Consider the following 19815-nt stretch of genomic DNA (forward strand, 5'->3'; position numbering starts at 1 on the left):
TCAAACATTTCTGTCACTCTCTACCTTGGCTTCCCATGAAATAGCAGGTCAAGTTCAAGGTCTTGTTTCTTACCTTTAAGCTGCTGCGTGGTGCGGCGCCAAGTGCCTACAAGATTGCTTAGCTCTGGGATGAAGAATCATGGTTGTCAAGTCTGCTTCTCAGGCACAAGGGAACTTTTACCACATGGGTAAAGCTCATCTAGGTCAGACACTTTTTTCTCACGGGTTGGTTTGAGACACTGGAATGAACTCCCACAGGAACTAAGAATTGTCACAAATTTCACCACCTCCCACTCCAAGTACAAGGTATGTTTCTTTAGCCTGCCTTCTCTAACCCCCACATAACTGTGTGTATATTTAAAAAAAACTACCAAAGCAAAACCACACTATGATGCACTTACAGCCCTCCCCCTGCAGAAAGGATGAGAATGACTCTTGTGTGACAGATGTTAATTGTGGTCCTAGTTACACTACTGTAATATGCGCAATAGTAATGAAAGTGGTATATGAATTGATATAGAACAGGGTACAGCAAATCACCCTGCATGTAGTCTGGGCTGCTACACAGTTCTCCCAAGGGAGTTCCCCTTTACTTGTTGATCCTGGCCCTGACATCCAGCTGGAGCCATCCCTCTTCAGGCCTAGTTGGTATCTATGTTGAATGCCAGATGCTTCAGCTTTTTGCAATAGCTATGGTAGTACATAGGGGACTAAAGGCTGGAACCATGGTCAACTTGTACATATTTTCCCACTGGGCCATTCCTTTACACTAGGATTTACAAGACTTGAGCAGATAAGGCCAACACCACAGTATACTACTGTTTGGCCCTTTGTGCCTTGTGTTTCCACATCCAAGTTAGTAGACAAATATGGTTCCTTCTAATTTAATTGCATTGCCAGGTCCTCTATCTTGATGAAGGCATGGTGTGAGAAATTAACTAATGGGATTTTAATTCCAGGATTAATGACACCTCATAAAACTTCTATACTGTATTCTTGCATTTGGAAAACTGCTTTTGATGGCAGTGTAACTCCTTTAGGACCACCCTCTGCTCTAAATTTGTCTCCTACTAAAATGGCTTGAAAGGGCTCTGGTACCCTGATAGGCAAGGCCTCTGCCCTCAGTGACACTAGGGGAAAGTCTCTCAAATCACCTTATTTACTTAATGCTGGCTATGTGAAAGGAGCTTTCTAAACTCTCATGGACCCTGCTCTGAGGAGCTCACAATCTAAGGACAGACACACAGAGAGGGAGGTTGGGAAAGGGGGAACAAAACCAGGCAAATTATATACAACTAGATTCACTTTAAGCAGTATGGCAGGAGTGGGTCTTTAATGAGGACTTAAAAGTGGACAAGGTAAGGATGTTGCAGATGAACTCAGGAGCATCAATAGCCAAGTGAAAAAAATAACTAACAATTAAATGGCAATGTATCAAATATAAAAATTAGAATATTTTCCTGCACTAAAATAAATATTGGGCCCTAAGTCTAAAGCATTTATATTACTCTTTTGGTCTACCACAAGCTGAACTGGAATACCTAGTTAACATGCAATCACATTGTCTTTCTATTTGGTTAATGGAAAATAGAAGCATAAGTTGATGGCAAACGTCTGAACAATTAATTAGATACAGATGAAGAGCTAGTAGGATTATGACACAGAAGGTACCTATAAAATGAAACTTGCCCTGAGGTGAAGTGAGTTTTGTTCACTTGAAAACATCTGGTACTACTGGAGACAGGATACTGGACAAAATAGACTTTGGGTGTGATCGAGTGTGGAAATTCCTGTGTTTAGTTAGAGTGGCTATCCTAAAAGAAACATACTAGCTCAATCACAAGGTACTGGGCTCAAGACAGGAATGGCTGGAGAAAATTCTATGGCCTGTGTAGTGCAATTTCTGGTCAGAGACAAGCTCCGTCTAAAGCTTGTATTCCAGACAGTGGGAGAAGAGTCCTTTTAGCCTCTGATTGTCACGGCCCCGTTTGCTCTGCCACAGCATAGCAGCCTCAGTTAGGCATGGCCACCGTGACAGTCTGACAGTCTCTATCACCACACGTTGTCCTTTTTCAACTCCCCAAATAGAACGCTGCGTTCTAGGGCCCCTGTGACTTCTTTTTTCTTTATGGTTGAGTTTGACATTACCAAACGCAAACTGTATGAGCCTTCCTGCAGACAGTGATGCCCCAGAGCCACCTTCCTGCCCAAGGCAGCTGGTGGGTGCCCATAACCCCAACACCCTCCCCACCATCTGTCTCTCTCTGCCCAAGGCTGACACAAGGTCACGGTGATTTCCCCCTGCTTCTCTGTGCCTCGGGCTGCTGCAGGCTGGCCGTGCCTGTCTCTCTGTGCCAGGGGCTGCCGCAGGCTGGCAGCAATATTCCCGCCAATTTTTGACAGGCCGTGTGCGCGAAAAAATTCTTCTGTGCAAATTTTTGTGCATGCGGTGTTTCATCATGTGCGGGGGGGGGGTTAGGATCTGTGTGCAGGCCACAGCTGAGAGGGAACAGTGGCTGGCGGTGCCTCCCCGCCTCTCTGTGCCCGGGCCTCCTACAGGCTGGCAGTGCCCCCTCCCCGCGTGCCCGGGGCTGCCGCAGGGTGGCCCGGCCCCGCCCCCGGCCCTGGCGGTGGCCGCTCTGTGGGCTGGGCCGCCGGCCGCGTGGGGTGGAGGCGGGGGTGGCAGCCGCTGCCGTGGTGAGCGCGGCATGGCCGGGCGCGGGGCCGCAGCTCCCCCGCTGCTCAGCGCGGCGGCGGCGGGCTCGTTGGCGGTGTGTGCGCTGCAGCTGGGCCTGGCCTGGGCGCTGGGCCGGAGGCTGGGCGGGCGCTGCCCCCCGGCGGATCGCTGGGTGCTGGGCTGGCTCTGCTACGACGTGCTGGTGCATTGCACGCTGGTGAGTGCGGCCCGGGCCGGGGGCAGCCCGCGCGGGGCAAGGCTCGGGGAATGGCCGGGCCCACAGTGGGGTAGCGGGAGCTGGTGCTGCGGGAGAGGAAGGGGGGCTGTTCTGGGGCATGGGGCTGGTCAGAAAAGGGGGCGCCGCGGTGAGGAATGGGGGGGACGCGGCTTCCCTAGCTCAGCCCAACACAGGCGGGTATGAACCAGACCCAGCCTGAGGCAGTTGCCAGAAGCACTCTCCCCCTTCCCCCCCCCCCGAAACAAAACACAACTGCCCCCCGCGTGGTAAATGCACCCCCATGTCTCCGCGTCATGGGCAAACTACTCTCCTGGCGCAGACGCTGCCTCGCACTATTACGGCTCAGTACTGGGCGTTCAATATTTCAGCGGCCGCAGACACAGGCAGTAACTCCAGCTGTCAGAGGGCTGGTTCCTATTTTATTAGTGGCCATGGCCCTATAAATCTGACTACCCTGGGCAAGAGTTTGGAGGCATCATGGTTTGCTGCTGGTCTTACAAGTCCTCAGCCTCTTGAGTCACTGAGGCTTCTGGTAGGATTTGATCAGTTTTACATTTTTAAATACTTCAGAAGCCAAGTCAATGTGCCCACTGGGCAAGCTGTACCGGACAGGCGTGTGGGGGGAAAACCTGCTGCAATCTTTTTTTCACAAGAAAATTAAGACCACCGAATGGTGGTGGAACTTGTAGGCTGTGTCATCATCTTAGGGCTTTGTAGATGCTCTGTCAGTTTCAAGTCAAAGTCAGAATTATTTGTTTAATTGATTAGAAGAACTTAGTGAAAACTCAGTTTTTCTCCCAGTTCATCCACAGAAAGATTACTGCTTCACTTGATGTTACAGAGAAATCTTAACTCTTGCTGAAATTTAGAGGGTAGCTGAAAACATTTAAGTGAAACTAGTTCTTGTATCCGGCCAAGCACTGGAAAAATCACTGTGTGTTTGAGATTTGGACCACGTATGTCCTTTGTAATCAAACAGCCTTTCACTTGTCTCAGGAAATCAAAATGTTATATTCAGCTCTTTTATCACGTCTGGGACATCAACCACAACACATGCAATCAGTTTCTTTGCGCTTCTGCAGCACATCATGACTTGCATCACTAAGTCCTGAGACAGACCCATGAATCCAAGCACTGGGCAATATCTTACGGGTGATGGGTCACTTCAACAAATGCATCTTGCCCATAGCACATAATTATGTCCTGATTTTCAAAAGTCTCGCTGACTTCAGTGGGAGCTGAAGTTGCTCATCACCTTTGAAAATCAAGCTGTGAATGTGCAGGGCAGCGCTCCATTTAATACTGTGGACAGATTTTATACAGAGTTCAGACTTGGTTGATATCAATATTTTACACATCTTTAACAAAGCATCCTGAAAACTTTTCAGCTGACAGTCAGTTGCTTTCACAGAACTCCACCTGCCATCCTACTAGTTCCAGAAAGTGGCTTTGATCTCATGACAACACGCTCCTTTCAGATTTGCTAGTGACATGGTGAGGAAATGCACAGATTGTAATGATGGAGCAATTTCTGAGGAATGTTATCCATCACTGTCAACTAGGTTCAAATTATGAGCAAGCACATGGGACATAAACATCAGAAGAATGTTTGTTTATGTAAGCCTGCACTGCGTCTTTCAGTGATCCCCTACAACCTGTACTGCGGACCATGAGATTGGGCACTGCTCTGCCCCTCTCCTTTCTTCCCCACAACCTGATGATGTTGGCTCCCATCCCTTCCTTCCTTTTGCTCAGGGCTGAACTACTGCGTGGAAGAGGTAGTAAGTGGAAGCTGGCAGTCTTCTCTGAGTTCCACCTAGCCTGATCTAGGCTATGTTTTCTAGGTATCTAACTGCTTTCCACATTAATTAGATTGGCAATAACATAGTCCCTAGTGACTTTCATAGAATCTCTCTCTCTCTCCCTCCTTTTTTGGGGTTATAGAAATTTCTGCTTGGGGAGGCAGTTGTTGTGAATATAGATTCAGAAATTCCAAGGCCAGAAGGGACCATGGTGATCATCTAGTCTGACCTCCTGTATAACACAGGCCATAAAATTTTCCCAAAATAAACCCTAGAGCATATCTTTTAGAAGATACATACATTTAAAAATGGTCAGTGATGGAGAATCCACCATGACCTTTGGTAAATGGTTCCTATGGTTAATTACTCTCACTATTACAAATGTATGCCTTATTTCTAGTTCGAATTTGTCTATCTTAAACTTCCAGCCATTGGATCATGTTATACCTTTCCCTAATAGATTGAAGAGCCTATTATTATATATTTGTTCCCCATGAAGATACTTACAGACTGTAATCAAGTCACCCTTTAACCATCTCTTTGTTAACCTAAACAGATTGAGTTCTTTGAGTCTATTGCTATAGGGCATGTTTTGTAATCCTTCTTGTGGCTCTTCTCTGAACGCTCTCCAGTTTATCAGCTTCCTTCTTGAATTGTGGGCACCAGAACTGGACATGCTATTCCGGCAGTGATCACACCCGTGCTAAATACAAAGGTAAAATAACCTCTCTACCCCTACTTGAGATTTCCCTGTTTATGCATCCCAGGATCGCATTATGTCACCGACAGAAACTCTTTTCTATCCCTTCATTGTCTAGGAACCATATCTTCAGCCCTCTCAAAAACCCCAAACAGATGTCTCTTGCTATATAACCAAAAAGTCATCAAATTTGGGCTTGTTGGGACCAAGGTGAGGAGCAAGTTCCAGAGTCCTGGAGCCCTCACAGACAATACCCTTCCAGCCTCCCCAACTGTTATAACAAAGGAGATCTCAGCTTGAGTGCCTCTCCTGACAGCAGCTGTGATGGCACAGCAGAGGGAGAGAGGCGATCCCTTGGATAGGCCAGTCCCACCACGTAGAGCTTTGTGAGTCATAACCAACATCTTAAACTTCACAAAGAGGCCAATTGGCAGCCAACACAGATCCTGGAACACTGGTGTCATGCTCCCAGTCTGATATCCCATTCAGTACGTGAGCTGCTGCGTTTTGAACCTGTTTCAGTCTCCAAATGGTTTCCAAGTGTAGCTCCACACAAAGCACAGTGCAATAGTCTAGTCTGGAGGTAGCAAAAGCCTAGATAACTGTTACAAAGTCTGCATCCAAAAGGACAGGTCAGAACCTCCTAGCAAGACACAGACGGCAAAAAGCTGCCCAGGTTACTGCTGTAATGCTGTTGACACACTGCAGCGTGGGGTGTGTCTAAAAGCATTCCTTCCCTGCGAACCCTATTCCCTAAAAGGACTGCTTTTATGTGTGCAAAAGTTTTCATGCTCATTCAGTGCTTGGCACCTCTGCTGCAGGTGTAATTTTTGATGGTTTTTGGGGTAGGTAACAGATTAAGGTTCCTTGCTCATTCCCTGTAGACCTCCAAACAGCAAACTGATTTGTAATAACTTCCTTGCTGACCAGGTTAGAGTCAAACCAAGGGCTTACAGATGAAAGGTTCCCTATTTCATTCGTAATCCCTTGAATCATCTCATTCCCTTCCCCTCATTCCTCTTTCTTGTGCCCCCTCAGAGCCTCTCCACCTTCTTGGACTGTTTCATCAGCTGCCAATAGGGGTTGAGCTTATCAACATTCAAATAAAAACCTAAAGATAAATACGATCGATTGGGTCTTCATAGTGATCGCTGCTTCTCAGTTCAGTCCTGTCACATAGTGACAGTCCTTAACAGCTGCAGCAAATTAAATCTTTGGATGGCACACAATCAGCATCCTTACCCATTTTGTCCGAATGGAGACAGTACTGTGTGAGATGCATTGGCAGGAATGGTAAGTAAAATATTTGATATATATGGCCTGGATCCTGGCTGATGTGATGCTTAAGCAAACTGCTGCTATGAGAAGCCACCTGTCTTCTTGTATGATGTCATAAATATAAAGGGAAGGGTAAACCCCTTTGAAATCCCTCCTGGCCAGGGGAAAGCTCCTCTCACCTGTAAAGGGTTAAGAAGCTAAAGGTAACCTCGCTGGCACCTGACCAAAATGACCAATGAGGAGACAAGATACTTTCAAAAGCTGGGAGGAGGGAGAGAAACAAAGGGTCTGTGTGTCTGTCTATATGCTGGTTTCTGCCGGGGATAGACCAGGAATGGAGTCTTAGAACTTTTAGTAAGTAATCTAGCTAGGTATGTGTTAGATTATGATTTCTTTAAATGGCTGAGAAAAGAATTGTGCTGAATAGAATAACTATTTCTGTCTGTGTATCTTTTTTGTAACTTAAGGTTTTGCCTAGAGGGGTTCTCTATGTTTTTGAATCTAATTACCCTGTAAGATATCTACCATCCTGATTTTACAGGGGGGGATTTCTTTATTTCTATTTACTTCTATTTTTATTAAAAGTCTTCTTGTAAGAAAACTGAATCCTTTTTCATTGTTCTCAGATCCAAGGGTTTGGGTCTGTGGTCACCTATGCAAATTGGTGAGGCTTTTTATCCAACATTTCCCAGGAAAGGGGGGGTGCAAGTGTTGGGAGGATTGTTCATTGTTCTTAAGATCCAAGGGTCTGGGTCTGTAGTCACCTAGGCAAATTGGTGAGGCTTTTTGCCAAACCTTGTCCAGGAAGTGGGGTGCAAGGTTTTGGGAAGTATTTTGGGGGGAAAGACGCGTCCAAACAGCTCTTCCCCAGTAACCAGTATTAGTTTGGCGGTGGTAGCGGCCAATCCAAGGACAACGGGTGGAATATTTTGTACCTTGGGGAAGTTTTGACCTAAGCTGGTAAAGATAAGCTTAGGAGGTTCTTCATGCAGGTCCCCACATCTGTACCCTAGAGTTCAGAGTGGGGGAGGAACCTTGACATATGGTATGTCTGTCTGTCATGTCCAACGATGACATCATGGCAGCTTGTGTCTTCTTGTATCGTAGCACAGGCCCTGAATTCCTTCCCTCATCTCTCCCAGCAGAAAATCAGTCTGTTCACTAGGGTCATGTGTTTAAAATGCAGGTCATTTTTCAATGTTACTAGAAGTTTAATATTGAGATCAGGTATTTTTTTAATTGATTTTGTTTCACCAAGAGTGCCAGTTGCAGCATATAAATAAAATATACCACAAGTGAAACGGCTAGATTTGTTTTAATGAGGTCTGATGACAAAGTGGGCAATGGGCTGACATTGTTGTGTTGGGATATATACACCATGCTGCCTCTGAAGGGATTAATGTGGGCCTCAAAGGCCAGTTAACCCACCTTGTTGCACCTAGAGGATTAATTAAAGCCCAGCTGAAGAAGGAGTTGGGTGATGACTATAAAGAAAGGGAGCCTGGAGCAGAAGGGGGCTGTAGCGAGAAACTCTCTGGAACTAGAGAGTGGAGAAGTTAGGAGGGTAAAGGATGAAGCCCAGGGAGAAAGTTGGCCCTGGGCTCCTTCCCTAAGTAGAGAAGTCTGGTAGGAGAGACACAGAGCAATATGGGAGGTAGAGCAGGCTGCAGTGGTGTGCAACCCTGATAAAAGGGTAAGGTGTGGCAGGTGAGAGAGACCTGGCAGATGTTCGATGGAGGAACAGAGCAAGGGAAATTTGAGACATGAAAGGCCAAGCCTGAGGAGGGCAGAAGTTGGTTTGTTTGTACTTTTGGAGTGGGATTTATTAGGGGATTCTATGGGAGATCCTTGCGAGTCCTGGCTCTGAAAAAAGGGTGAACTTAGAGAGGCTGTGGAAGAGACCTGCTGACAGGCTACGGTAGGAAGAAGTCCAGGGAGGCAGCAGAAGGGAGTCGCTCGACGGAACAGACAGTGGCTGGAACCCACTGTAGCGGGGTGACTAGGGTTTCCCTACCAGCTACTGGTGAGGTGACAGCCCCTGAGATGGGGATAAGCTCAACTGCGAACCCTGAGAGGAGGGTGTGAGGACAATGGGGCTGAAGACCTTTTGTAAGGATTATTGTAGGATTATCTATAACCCCAGAAGGGGTAGAACTAAAATGCAAACTGGCCAGAGGCCCAAGTTGCGAGAAGAGGCAGATCACCACAGGACTGGAGCAACCATCAACAAGGGGATGTACCAGCAGTGAGCCAACCATTCTACTATTGTCCTTTTCCGGTCTCATAATTTTATTACTGCTTGAGTTTTGTGTGGCTTATGTGACTTAGCAATACTAATATGTCACTAACATATCATTAGAAAAAAATATTTAGCCAAGGGGGTTTTAAAAATATTAGGGGGGCAGGGATATAGGTTACTAATATATGCACAAGGGACTAATAATGCTTCATTTTAAGTAGAACAGTTTGCTTGATCAGTTTTTGCAATTGGCCCAATATCTGCTTTAAAACGCTTACAACCCTATCCCTCTGTTTTTCTGGATTCCTTTTTTAAAATACAGTTTATTCTGTGTTCTTGTTCAGTTTTGCTAATGAAGATGCAGCTGCTGCACAGAATTGTATTTAAAAAACAGGGGTCCCTGAGAATAGGAACCTCAGGTCGAGGGGCGCTTTACCATGTCATCAGAAATTAAAGACCAGGTCTGTGAACTTTACTGACAGGATTTCTCATCATAAAGACTAAATTAAACAATCTAATCTAGGAATTTATATGGCCTCCATCACTGTAGTACCTGAGCACCTTATCTGAGAGTCCATCAAAAACATACTTAATGATAGATTTGAAATATAATCAAATTATGCAAAAAGAAAAAAAAAACCCTCAAACCCTCCTGTGTTAAAGCTGAGAGTGGAATGATGAGAGTTTTGTGCTTTTTCAATAGTAATTCAGCCATATTGTACATGTCGTGTTTTTTGTCTTTGCTGTTGGGTACACGGGTTTCTCTTTGCTGCTTTCCTACTTATTATGTTCAATATGGATGGACTGAAGATTGGGCATGGAGAGTCCGAGAGTGCTGCTTTGCCTTAGATATGGTGATGTCCTGTTCTTTTGCCAGCCCCTGTGACTTTCTCTTCCTGCCTTTCTGTCTTTGCAGCAGGTGGATGAAGAACAGTTGCTGATGCAGTTGTGCCTCTCTCTACTGGGTGTCATAGAATATCAGGGTTGGAAGGGACCTCAGGAGGTCATCTAGTCCAACCCCCTGCTCCTCATTCCTTGCAAGAGGATGGAAGAATACTGAGCAAAGTGGTTGGGAGGTCAGGGTGGGGCCAGGGCCCAGAATGGAAAATTGTGCATCGTTGTCATGGCTGAGTTACAAATCCAGTACGTTTTTCCAAATCTGCCAGGATGCAACCATGTGTGTTTATGTTTTTTTGTTTGTTTGTTTCAAACAGTCCTAATGAGGAACTCTTTCACCTCTAGAAAACCTTCTTTAATCCAGCCCAGGTTGTAATTCCCTAAAGGTGTTCTCACGTGAAGGTTGTTCAGTGCCTTCCGAATGTAGAATGAACTGTTGGTCTCACTGCAGTTCCTAGTGGACAGATATCACAAAGATGAACACCTCATCAGATAATTGAAGATAAATGAACTATCCTATGCTATCTAGAGGTGATCCTTCCAGAACAGGGTTGCAGCATGCTGGTACAGCTCTGCAATGAAGCCTGCTCTTCTGGTGCCTGGACTGTACTGCTCTGAGCAGAAATAAACACCTTCATCCCGCAGGGCTGCCAACCTGGAACTTTGCCCAGTGCCACATTTGACAGAACTGTTCCCTCTTGTCTCTTATTGGTGTTCTCTCCAGAGGGGCTGACATGGCGTTCCCTGTTCTTGTAGTCATCGGTATGATCCCCCGCAACTCCAGAGCTTTTTATATAAATACATTGGTACTACTCCTAACCACTGGACTTAGCTCTCACCAGAATTGATTATTCTTAGAATTTATTCATAGGGTAACCTTTTTTTAAATTGTAACTAGAGTGAGGTCAGGTAGTAGTTCGTACCCTTCATGCTGTTAGTACAAGGATAAAATTGAAAACAACTTTATATTTTCAGGGAGATTTCAGAGGCTGCTTGTCTTTCTTTGCTGTCACAGTCTTTGATTCTCTTACGTTCTTATGCTCTGTAACTTTCCTTTCTCCAACTCCCTTTCACTTCCCTATCACTGGTCTTCTTACAAGCTTTTCCTGGCTTACTATGAAACATTCCTGGCTAACAGTTAACCATCTCTCCTCCTTTTGGTGCCACTGCACTCCTGTCAGAGCTCTCTTCCTTCACTCACCAACTGAATACTGGAATACTTTTATGTTTTCTGACTGAAGGTGTGATGTAAGTGCACGATTATATTATAGTTGACTCTGGATCTTGAGAAAGTGGGTTTTGTAGCCAGTTGAAATTTGCAAGTTTAAATGTCTTGGTTCTGATGTCAAATTTGTTGGACACCCACAATGTGTTTGCCTACGGGGCTTATGCATATGAGGGAAATGGAAAAGAAGTGTGGAGAGTAGACCTAAAATACTACAGTTGATGCTTTACAGCTCGAAATGGTCCTATTTCTTTAAACAGAGGGGTCTCAGGCACTACAGGATTACTTGAATGCATGCTGGTTGATTATTGTATAAAATGCATTGAAAGGCATGTCCAGTATGTGGCATTGCTGAGGTGTTTACACACCGGATTTCTATATTTATTAATAGTTTCCTTATCTAATCTATGACATTCCTAGAATGTCCTACACCATATTCTGAGTGCTAATATGAATGTTGTCTTGCTTCAGTGAAATTAGAATATATTTCTGCCTTGTTTTCCCCCCTTAGGAGGGCCCCTTTGTGTACCTGTCTTTAATAGGAACAGTGGCAGAGTCAGACAACATATTTGCCTCTCTGTGTAAGTATCATTTTCATTTAATGATGGCAGGAGTACTTGTCAGGTGTAGGGGTATTGGGTGTGGTGGCACAAGGAACCGTAGGGTGCATATGTGGCCCCAACAGATATTGGTAGCCAAAGAATCCAATTTCATATACACAGTAAGAGTGGATTTCATATGGACAGTCACTCAAAGAAGAACAATTGTTTATTTTTATGTGTAGGGAAAGCTTTGAGGAACCAGAATCTCCTGGTAGTTTATATCCAACATTTGGTTTACTTTATGTCCCGATGGCGGTCTGGGGGAATGTCCCCTTTAGTCCAAATCATCTGTTCCAAAAACAAAACCCAGCAACCACTCTGCCTTTGAGAAAGTAAGGAGGAAAAACCAGCATTGCTAAGGTTTAATGTGATTATACCATAGCCTCTGAGTTTCCTCTGCAGTAAGTTTATGCTGCTTGTGATGACATATGAGTGGCTAAAAACACACTGCTGGAGCAGCATCTTGAAGAGACTAATGTTTAGGCTGATTCATTGCCTGTTAATTTAATGAAGAGAGCAACATCATTCTGATTTCACATCCGCTCCCTCTGTGATGAAGTCTAAAGCTGACATTTTGGGAACTTAATGTATCTAATTTTCTTGATATTTGTTCTTACTGTAAAGAAGTCTTGTTAGTTAAAATGCAGCATCTGTGACCCTTATATCATAATAGGGCTACAGAACAAAATGACAACTTCTGTTTTTAATCTTTTGTTTTGATAAGCGGCCTGATCCTGTCATCTTTGTGCACCCAAAATGCATGGCTTAGAATGGGAGTTCAGGGTGAGACAGACAGGACTATGCCAATTTTCTTTTCAAAACCCTTTATGCTTGGGGCATCTGTACTATACTTCAAAACAATCCCAAATATGGTTGTGTCTCCGCAATGCTATTTTTGCAGACACCAGTCCACATTGTTAATAAACATACTATAGCATGAACTGATAAAACTGAATAATTGTCTTTGCACTGCAGAAACTAACACAAACTTGTATATCAAACAGCATTAGTGAACTGTTCTGTCATTCTAACTCAATACAGACTGTCACTCAAGGACAGCTTGACTGACTTGACTTTTGTTTCTTTAAAGATTGTTCTGTTCCCTCCACGATGCCAGTGTGTTATATCATTAAATATTGAATCCTATTTATTGAATATCTTTTCCATTAGGACAGTTTTTTAATGAGAAACTTCTGCATCTATCCACCTAGGTATTTCTGTGGCCTTCATCACCATAGTATAAGAGAATCTGCCCCTTCAACTCTAGGGGAAATTATTTCTCTGTCAATTATGGTAACTGGCTCTGGCTCTGTAGACAAATGCGTGCAGTCCATTTGCAGTTACTGTCTTATTTAAATGTTGATTCCTTATGGATGTAAACTAGAAAAGGAGTCCAATTCTTCCCTCATTTAATATAGCTAGTACGGCTGCAGGTGTAACTGAAATCAGAATTTGGCTGGAGCGCTGTAAAATATAAAACTAATTTTAAGGTGTTGGGGGAAATAGCTGAGTACTAGAAACAAATCTTCAGGATTTGTCTAACCACAATTATCCCCAGTGGTTAACAAGCTTTTTCATTTTCCTCATGTGTACTTTAGGAATAAAGACAGCACAAGTAAAGTCTTTTTCTAGATTTCGGTGAGGTTTTTTTCCTCTATAGAAGTTACCTGATGAACATGGACGCGTACATTCAGGGAAAAATTTCCTTTGAAAGAAATCTATATAATCCATCACTTGAGCAAACAAACAGTGGTAATCTCATTTCTGAAACACTTGGATGCTCACCTCAAACATCATTTCATAAAGTAAAATTTTTAGTCACCTAAGTCCATTGGGTGCTTAGGTGCTTTTGAAAATGTTACGCATAATCTTCCATCAGTGCAGGGGAGCAATATTGTCTGTTCTCCCAGACTAAGGAGTTATCTTCTTGAATTGATTATACCGGTAATAGAATTAATTGTTATGTTAAATTTTTTAGGGAAAGAATATGGAAGAGCAGATGCAAGGTGGCTTTATTCTGATCCAACCATTGTGTCTCTGGAAATACTAACTGTTGTTTTGGATGGCCTTCTAGCTCTGATCCTCATTTATGCTATTATCAAAGATAAGTACTACAGGTAAGTCCTGTTAGAAATCCAACAATTGGTGCAAAGTACATGAATAGAATAGATTCTTGCATCAGTATGTTGGCTGGGAAAAATTGTGTATTGTAGAAAACTAGGATCTGAAGTAACACTTGGGCTATTGGGCTGCCTTCAAGCTGCAGAAGTCTGGGACACAGGAGAATATTATGAGAGATGACATTTGACTATGCAGCTTTGTGTGCTGTGCAAGAAGTTGCTTAATCTGTTTCTAGCGAGTATTTCAAGGACAATTATAACAGTAGGCAACCATGTTCTACTAACTTTATATAACCTGAGCCTCCACTCCAATGCTTTAGCACCTGCAAGGGTAGAGCCTGCAGCCCCTAGATGAGTCCCTTTTGCTGATTTGAGATGGTTGCAGGACAGCTATCTCCACCTGATACCTCCTTGAGAGCAGAGGATCTTTCACCCCTAGGAACATGCAGACAGCAATTGTGACTCCCGGATCAATCAAGAGATCCTAATTATAGTGTCATTTAAACAATGTACTGTCTTAAAAGAGATTACTTTTAGTCCCACCTGGACACAGCTAGAGGAAGGTGCCAAAACTTAAGCTACAAAGATGAAGGGTGGGTAGTTATGTTCTTACTTGATATTATCGGTGTCTCCATTCATAGCTGTTCCTTGGAGCTACCTGCTAATAGTAGCCTGAAAGTCAGTGATCCCTGTTCTAAGATGAGACTATCTGCTTTTTGAAGGGAAACCCAGTATTCCCAAATACTGTCCCCTCCTGCATGGGTACCTAGGTCAGTTAGTTTCACTATACTTTGGTTTGGAGTATGTGCAGTCTTGTTTTTCTTCGTTTCCCTCGTTGGAGTCTTCAAGCACAGAAACTGGTGCTGGTCCCTGTGTGTATTCCACATGTGGGTACACATGCACTTCATGCTCCTGAGACTGGAGAATTGGCAAGTAGTGTCCGTTGGTCCACTCCTGTACCCTGGCATTCCTCATGCTCAGTACCCAGGGTATGAGGTAAGGTGAGGTGTGGCCTGACGGCCTCCACAGTTCCTTCCCACCACCACATGGCCTGAGTTGGAATCCTCTGGGTCCAAAGCAGCTTTATCATCTTACCTGTAAACATATTGTAAATAGTTCTTAGAATTTTACTGTTTTTAGTGCTTTTCTAGTAGCTTTTTAGTTACTATAGAGTAGTTTTTCCCCATCTCAGGGACCCTTCCCGCTCCCCTCTCTACCCCCAGGAGAAGGTCTGTGCCCAGAGTTCTGGAGTTTAAGAACCGTATCTCTGGCCCACGTTCCTTCTCTGCCAGCAATAACTATCCACGCTGTCTTTATTGCTTGGGGAGGCTCGCATCTTTGCCAAGTTCAGCTTCTGCTGCTCCTTCCCTACCCAAACCCAAAAGGGAGGAGAGCTTCAGCTGAGGATGCAGCTCATGGAGAAAGCCAGGAGACCCCAGTGAGATCCAGGCTGGGAGGATCCTCCTGTACATCGGCCTCAATCTACAAGCAGCTTCCCTCTGAGCACTATCTCTGGAGCAGAGGCCAGGTCTGTAAAGTCTAAGGACTCATTGTTTCCGGCCTCTCATTAGGCTAAGGGGCACAGTGATGTACTTCCCCAGTGCACAAAATTCTCTGGCAGACAATCTCAGCAGACACTGCTCCACAGATCACGAGTGGGAGATTCACAGTTCAGTCCTAAATGAAACCTTCACTGAATGAGGAATGCCATCCTGGGACCTGTTCACTTCCCAGAAGAACAACCTATTTCTCTCCAGAGCAGTACCAGCTCAGGACTTCTATCATGAACAGAACATCTGAGGTATGCCTTTTCTCCCATTCCACTGCTCCTCAGGTTCTGGGGAAAATTTGCCATGAGAAAACATAACTCTTTTTTATTGCACCCAAGTGGCCCAGACAAATTTGGTTTGGTTCTGAACCTCCTCAGAGTGTCAACCCACTCTCCCATCAGCATTCAATCCTTCCCACTTCTGCTAACTCAGGAGAAAAGTGGGATAAGACATTCCAATCCAGACTCTATGGACCTCATAGCCTGGTATTTGGATGGGCGTCAAATCTAAAGTGTTCATGTTCAGAGGTCATTCAAGCTCTTCTCAACCATGCCAGAAAAGACACTACCAGAAGATATATCTAGCTGCATGGAGGCATTTCTCTATCTGGATGCAACCGAACCAGTTCTTTCCAGACACAGCAGGTGTTCCTGCTATTCCAGACTACCTTATCACTCTCAAGACATCGAGCCTTTCTATCAGCTTGCTTCAGGTCCACCTAGCAGCTATCAGTGCCTTCCACGCTCTGGTAAAGGACTAGTTTAGTTTTACTCACCTGATAAGAACCAGATTCCTGAAGGGTCTCTCTAGAACCTTCCCGCCAGTAATGCAACGCCACAATGGGACCTCAATCTCGTTCTCTTACTAATTACAGAACACCCTTTGAACCCTTGGCTATGTGCTCAATGTTCCATCTGTCTGTGAAGGTCGCCTTCCCTGTCGCTGTCACGTCAGACAGGAAGGTGAATGAACTGGCAGCGCTCGTGGCCAACCCGCTACACACCATATTCCATAAGGAAAAGGTTTCCTTTTGCATTCGCCCAGAATTCACCCCAGAGGTGTAGTCTCCGACTTTCACATCAATCGATCAATTCACTTACTGGTATTCTTTCCAAAACCCGATGCTTCCAATGAGGAGAGGAGGCTTTTTTTTTTTTTTACCCCTCCATGTCAGACGAGCTTTAGGTTTTACCTACAAAGAACAGAACCAATTAGAAGAACACCTGGACTTATTCATCCCTGTAGCAGAGTGATGATGGGAACAAACGTTATCTGCTCAAAAGCTGTCTAAGTGGATCTTTGGCTGCATCATCTTCGCTATCAGTTAGTCCAGCTTCCTCCCCCAGATGGGATGAGGGCCCTTTCCACTAGACCACAGGCAACCTCAATGGCATCCCTTTGAGAAGTACCTATACTGGACATTTGTAGGGCGCCTACCGGGTGTTCCATCCACACCTTCACAAAGGATTACACTTTAATCCAAGCCTCTTCCACAGATGCAACCACTGGGACAGTGATATTACAGAGCTCTGTACTGCCCACATTCCTGCACCTCCCTCCTGTTTAAATACTGCTTACCAGTCATAGTCAGCCACATGTGGAATACGCATAGGGACCAGCGCTTGAAGAAGAAGAAATGGAGGTTACTTATTTCGAACCTCCAGTTACAGGTGTTTGGTCCTGATCTGTTTGTATTCCACTACCTGCCCTCCATCCCATCTGCTTCACATCACATCTGGATTTGTGGTAAAGAAGGAACTAGAGCAGAGGGGGACAAACTACAGCCCGCGGGCCACATCCGGCCCACAGGACCCTTCCCTCTGGCCCCCGAGCTCCTGCCAGGGAGCAGGGTCAGGACAGGCTTGCAGAGGAGCCAGCCCAACTTCCCAGCAGTGTGGTGAGCGGAGAGAAGGCTACCCCTGGCCCCTCCCCTTCTGCTCCTCTTCTGCTCCCTACCTCCCTCCCTCACAGTCACAGTTCCCCCTGCACCTGGACAGAATGGCTGCAGCTCCAGCTGGGTGGCACGGCTATAGTGTGGCCAGACCTGGTGCTCCAGGGTGGCACGGTCAGGGGGAGTTCGGGGTTGGGGGAGGCGAGGAGCAGGAGGAGTTGGGGGGGGGGGGTGGTCAAGGGGCCTGGGCTCTGCTGCCGGAAACAGGGGAAGAGCAAGCCAAGGCCCCCCTCCACCTCCAGCATGTTTGGCCCCTGTCCACAACAGTCAGGCCCAGACAGGGAGCGAGCCCTGCCCGACTGCCAGGGAGAGCAGCCAAATGAGCAGGGGAAATGCACAGGGAAAGGACTGAGCCTCCCTTTCCCTCACCCCACAGGTAACGTGGGGCGGGGAGAGCAGGGAAGGTTGGTAGGGGCCTGGGGGGACCGAGGGGGGGCGGTCTGGGGGTGGGGAGCAGGGGAGATTGGATAGGGGCAGGGGTCCTGGGGGTGGTCAGGCACTGGGGAGCAGGGGGGATTGGATAGGGAACAGACATCCCGGGGGGATGGTCAGGGGGCAGAGAGCAGGGGTGTTTGGATAGGATGCAGGAGTCCCAGGGGGCAGTCAGGGGTGGGGAGCAGGGGGGGTTAGATGGGGGTGGGAGTTCCGGGGGGCTGGAATGGGGGCAGGGGCCAGGCCACACCTCGCTGTTTTGGGAGGCATAGCCTCCCCTAGCCTTCCCTACCTGGCCCTCCATACAATTTCTGTACCCAATGTGGCCCTAGGGCCAAAAAGTTTGCCCACTCCTGAACTTGAGAAATGGTCAGTCTGCACCTCCCCTTACACTTTTGATACTGAGCACAAGGAAGACCAGGGCGCAGGTGTGGACCAATGAAAGCTATTTGCCAATTTTCCCATCTCAGGCACATGGAGTGCATGCTTACCCCCATGTGGAATACAGGTAAGGATCACACATCTTGAAGAACCTCCAGGTACAGGTAAGTAACCTCCGTTTTCTTCTTAGTCTTCTCAGATTGAAAGTTATTTGGATAAGAAAATAAATAATGGGTTCATGTATATTTATATACACACAAGCACCTTGAATTAGGTATAGCACTATTGCAAAACTTCTGTTTGCCAGACAGTCAGTCCTGTCTACACGACAAATTCAACAGTGTTGAGAACCTTGTTACCAGGGCATGTTAAAAAGTTTTATTTTGTATGGAATCTAAATGTGGTTCTTTAGTATAGCTAGAAGCTGGGGCCTAAGCAGCACTGGTAGATTAAGCATATTTCATCCACTGATGGTGGCTTAGTAAACTCTGTGAGTTTAATATAAACGTTGCTTGTAATGATTAGCAGACCAAAAAAATTATCTGGTTAAGTTGTACAGGTTAAAAAGTATATTGGTGCTTTGACTGACTCTGTCTGGCAAACAGAAGGATTGCAATAATCACTCACACATGGCATGGGCATAGCGACGAGCACTCGAAGAAGAAATGGAGGTTAGTTACCTGTAACTGGAGGTTCTTTGAGATATTTGGTCCCTATCTCTATAATGTGAAGCATTATATAAGTGCTAGCATAAAGTGGCCAAAAGTTTGTTGACAATTTTTTTCAATTAAAAATGCTGTTTTGTTGACTCCAAAATATTTCTTGGAAAAACATAGGGTTTGACAAAAATTTCAGAGAGAATGTTTCTCAGGTCTAGGATGGAATTTTTGGTCAAAACAGGGGAGAAAGACTCCAGAAAAAGATACTCACCTGAGATGAGATCCAGGTTCATGTCCCTGCTCTACCTAATTCGGAACAAGGACTTGAATTTGTGTCTCCCATGTTCCAGCTGAGTCCCCTATTCACCAGACTATTGGCTATTCTGGGGTGGGTTTCATGATTGTTTTGGGGAAAAAAACTTCAAAGGTCTCGTTTTTGTTCTGCATCAGAACTAAAATACATTTCAAAACATTGAAAATTATGTGTGAAACAATTGGTTTTCTGGACAACACTAATTTTTATTGCAGTTGCCTAATTGTTTGTTCTTATTCCTCTTTACAGGCATTTCATACAGATTACATTGTGTGTTTGTGAATTATATGGTGGTTGGATGACGTTCTGCCCAGACTGGCTCATTGGAAGTCCTAACCTAAACACCAGTAACTGGCTTTATCTGTGGGTCTACTTGGTATTTTTTAATGGCATATGGGTAGTGATACCTGGACTTTTATTGTGGCAGTCTTGGTTAGGACTTAAGCAAATGCATCGTGAAAAATCAAATACTAGAAAGAAGATTAGATGAAGATAAAACCACTTCATTAACCCCATTAATTGAGAGATTTTAAATTGTGAGTGTAAGCAGCATTATTATTTTTGCAGAGACGCAATCAACTGTTCATCTTTGTAGATCACATGTAAATTTTGTTGTAGGACATTGTATTTCAGGCTGATCCTTTCTTAAGAGGAGGAAAATAATTTACATAATGAAGTATATAAAAGTACTCAAACCATTTGCCATATTATTACACTGCATACAATAATAAACAATATATTTTATAACAAA

General features: G+C 45.0%; 1 protein-coding gene across 1 annotated transcript; it reads left to right on the plus strand.

Annotated features, from left to right (window-relative positions):
* Nucleotides 1-2620: 2620 nt before the first annotated feature.
* Nucleotides 2621-19815, plus strand: EBPL (EBP like). The gene is made up of 4 exons (XM_077811178.1): nucleotides 2621-2894; nucleotides 11568-11637; nucleotides 13637-13775; nucleotides 19314-19815. Exons 1-4 carry the CDS (start codon nucleotides 2709-2711, stop codon nucleotides 19552-19554), a joined length of 636 nt encoding a protein of 211 aa, XP_077667304.1. The 5' UTR covers nucleotides 2621-2708; the 3' UTR covers nucleotides 19555-19815.

The sequence above is a fragment of the Eretmochelys imbricata genome, chromosome 1 (assembly GCF_965152235.1).
Source record: "Eretmochelys imbricata isolate rEreImb1 chromosome 1, rEreImb1.hap1, whole genome shotgun sequence".
Classification (NCBI taxonomy): domain Eukaryota; kingdom Metazoa; phylum Chordata; order Testudines; family Cheloniidae; genus Eretmochelys; species Eretmochelys imbricata.